Raw genomic sequence first — 2,121 nt, 5'->3', positions numbered from 1 at the left:
TATTAATAATTATACACAACGTAGATTTATTAGAAACAATTAAAACAAACTCAATAATTTATTAACTAAATCTTATAAAACAAAAATATAAGATACAATTAAAAATAGAAAAAAAAAAGAATGTAATAGGATCGTTAGGGTTTCTACTGTTTTTCTTCCTAAAAAAATTAATGAATAAAGTAGAAATAAGCACTAAATTTAAACTCGAGAATGGCAATGATCTTTTGATAAAAAGAAATAGTAACAAATTTTTATTATTAAAAAATATTACAAGATATAAAACCTCAAACATTATTGTTTCCACTCACAAAATAAAATGGAACTATCAGATGGAACCATAAATTTTTCTTTTTTAAATTTAAAAAGCAAAAAAGTGGAAAATCTAACCTTAAAATAAGAAAAAAATAATAATAATAATTAAAGAAGTTTCCTTCTAGTTGATACGGGCGCAATCTTCCCTGATTTCACCTTGATTTCCTGTCAAGACCCCAACTCTGCCAAGCTTCGTCATGGAAGCCACAAAAGCATTCTGAAAAGCTGCATTATTTGATGCAAACAGGGTGACAGTGGCTCTTGATCTTGGATCAGTAAACAGAACCTGGTCTGCAGTGAACAACCCTTTTCCTTGCACAAGGTTTCCATAGTAGGCATTGTCAAATGTCTGGGGTGTGGTTGGGTCCATGTTAATTGCAATTCTTGGGTCTACATTTATTGGGCACATTTGCCTTAGCTGAAGTGCATATTGAAGATTGAGTGTTGGGTCAATCTTGTTTCTGGGACTGAAGTTGTAGATTCTTTTGGAGAAGCGGCTACAGTGAGAAAACCCAAGTGTGTGTGCGCCTAGATTACATTCACATATTATTGTTAGAAATTGAAGCCAAACTATTCACTTAACATAATAATAATCCGATCAGTTTGGTTTAGTTTACTCATTTCGATTTTAAATATTGATTTGATTCAATTTTCACCCCCAAAATTTCAATTTATTTCATTTTATTAAATTTTAAATTGAATAAACTAAATCGATCAAGTGCTAAGTTGTAATAGAGTTACTTTAGATTCTATTTTTTAACAGCACTTATTAATAGAAAATTCTTATTTAAACCGAGTCTATTGTGGATCCAATATATATATATATGAAAAATTTATAATTTGATCTCTGAGTTTTCCCCCTATATTATATTTTAGTATATGGATTTTAGGAAAATAATTATTTAGTCCCTAGGTTTTTCTCTATATTACATTTTAGTATTTAAATTTTGAGAAATTAATTATTCAATCCCTAAATTTTAAAAAATTAATTATTTAGTCTCTAAATTTTGTACTATATCATACTTTAATTCATGTGTTTTTAATATATAAAAAATTTAGTCTTTCTATCAATGGATGAAACTATTATAAATACTAAAATTACAGAGAGTGAATTATTCTATATATTAAAATTAAATGGACTAAATAATTAATTTCTTAAAATTTAAGGACTAAAGTATAATATATTAAAAACACAAGGACTAAACAATTAATTTTTTAAAATCCAAGAACTAAATTGTAATATATAGTAAAATCCTGTGACAGAATTGTAAATTCTCCTATACATATTTATATACCATAACTTCATATAAGACTTAATTTTCCCCTATTAATATAGCATGAGGGGAAATTTTTTGGTTTATCATCAGAATTTTTATTTGGTAAAACCGATATACATATATCAGTTTCATTATAATCATTGATTATGGTGGGAATCATGTGAAAGGCACTAATTATATCTACATTAATTTTGTTGTATAATTTTTTCTACTATAGACTCAAAACAGATTGTGCATTGTACCTGATAAAGCAATGACGTCAGTTTGGTTAAGACCAAGCGAAGCAAACAAGGAATTGAGCTGGTCTAAATTGAAGTCAGGACTTGGCAGCCTGCGTTGAACGCTAGCCTTGGTTGATATCCTCCCATCACGTCTCCCCAGTTCCACTGGATAAAATGGTCCTCCTGCCTAATAATTCCACATTAAATATTTAATTAATCATATATTCACATGGAGATGTTGAACTTTATAATATATTTGTATATGTTAGTAGGTAGTTGTTAATTTGCATGTTGCTATTTGACACGATAAA

The 2,121-nt window shown here is 28.1% G+C and overlaps 1 protein-coding gene across 1 annotated transcript in view; it reads right to left on the bottom strand.

Moving 5' to 3' along the window:
• Positions 1 to 222: 222 nt before the first annotated feature.
• LOC131172120 (peroxidase 16-like) overlaps positions 223 to 2,121 on the bottom strand; it is a 2,815-nt gene continuing 916 nt past the window's right edge. Inside the window, exons 2-3 of the mRNA XM_058133073.1 lie at positions 1,832 to 1,997; positions 223 to 840 (exon numbers count right to left, since the gene is read on the bottom strand). Coding sequence (XP_057989056.1) covers positions 434 to 840; positions 1,832 to 1,997 — 573 coding nt within the window. The 3' untranslated portion in view covers positions 223 to 433. The remainder of the gene's footprint in view (positions 841 to 1,831; positions 1,998 to 2,121) is intronic.

Source organism: Hevea brasiliensis, chromosome 13 (genome assembly GCF_030052815.1).
Source record: "Hevea brasiliensis isolate MT/VB/25A 57/8 chromosome 13, ASM3005281v1, whole genome shotgun sequence".
NCBI lineage: Eukaryota > Viridiplantae > Streptophyta > Magnoliopsida > Malpighiales > Euphorbiaceae > Hevea > Hevea brasiliensis.
This window is presented reverse-complemented; position numbering and strand designations above follow the sequence as displayed.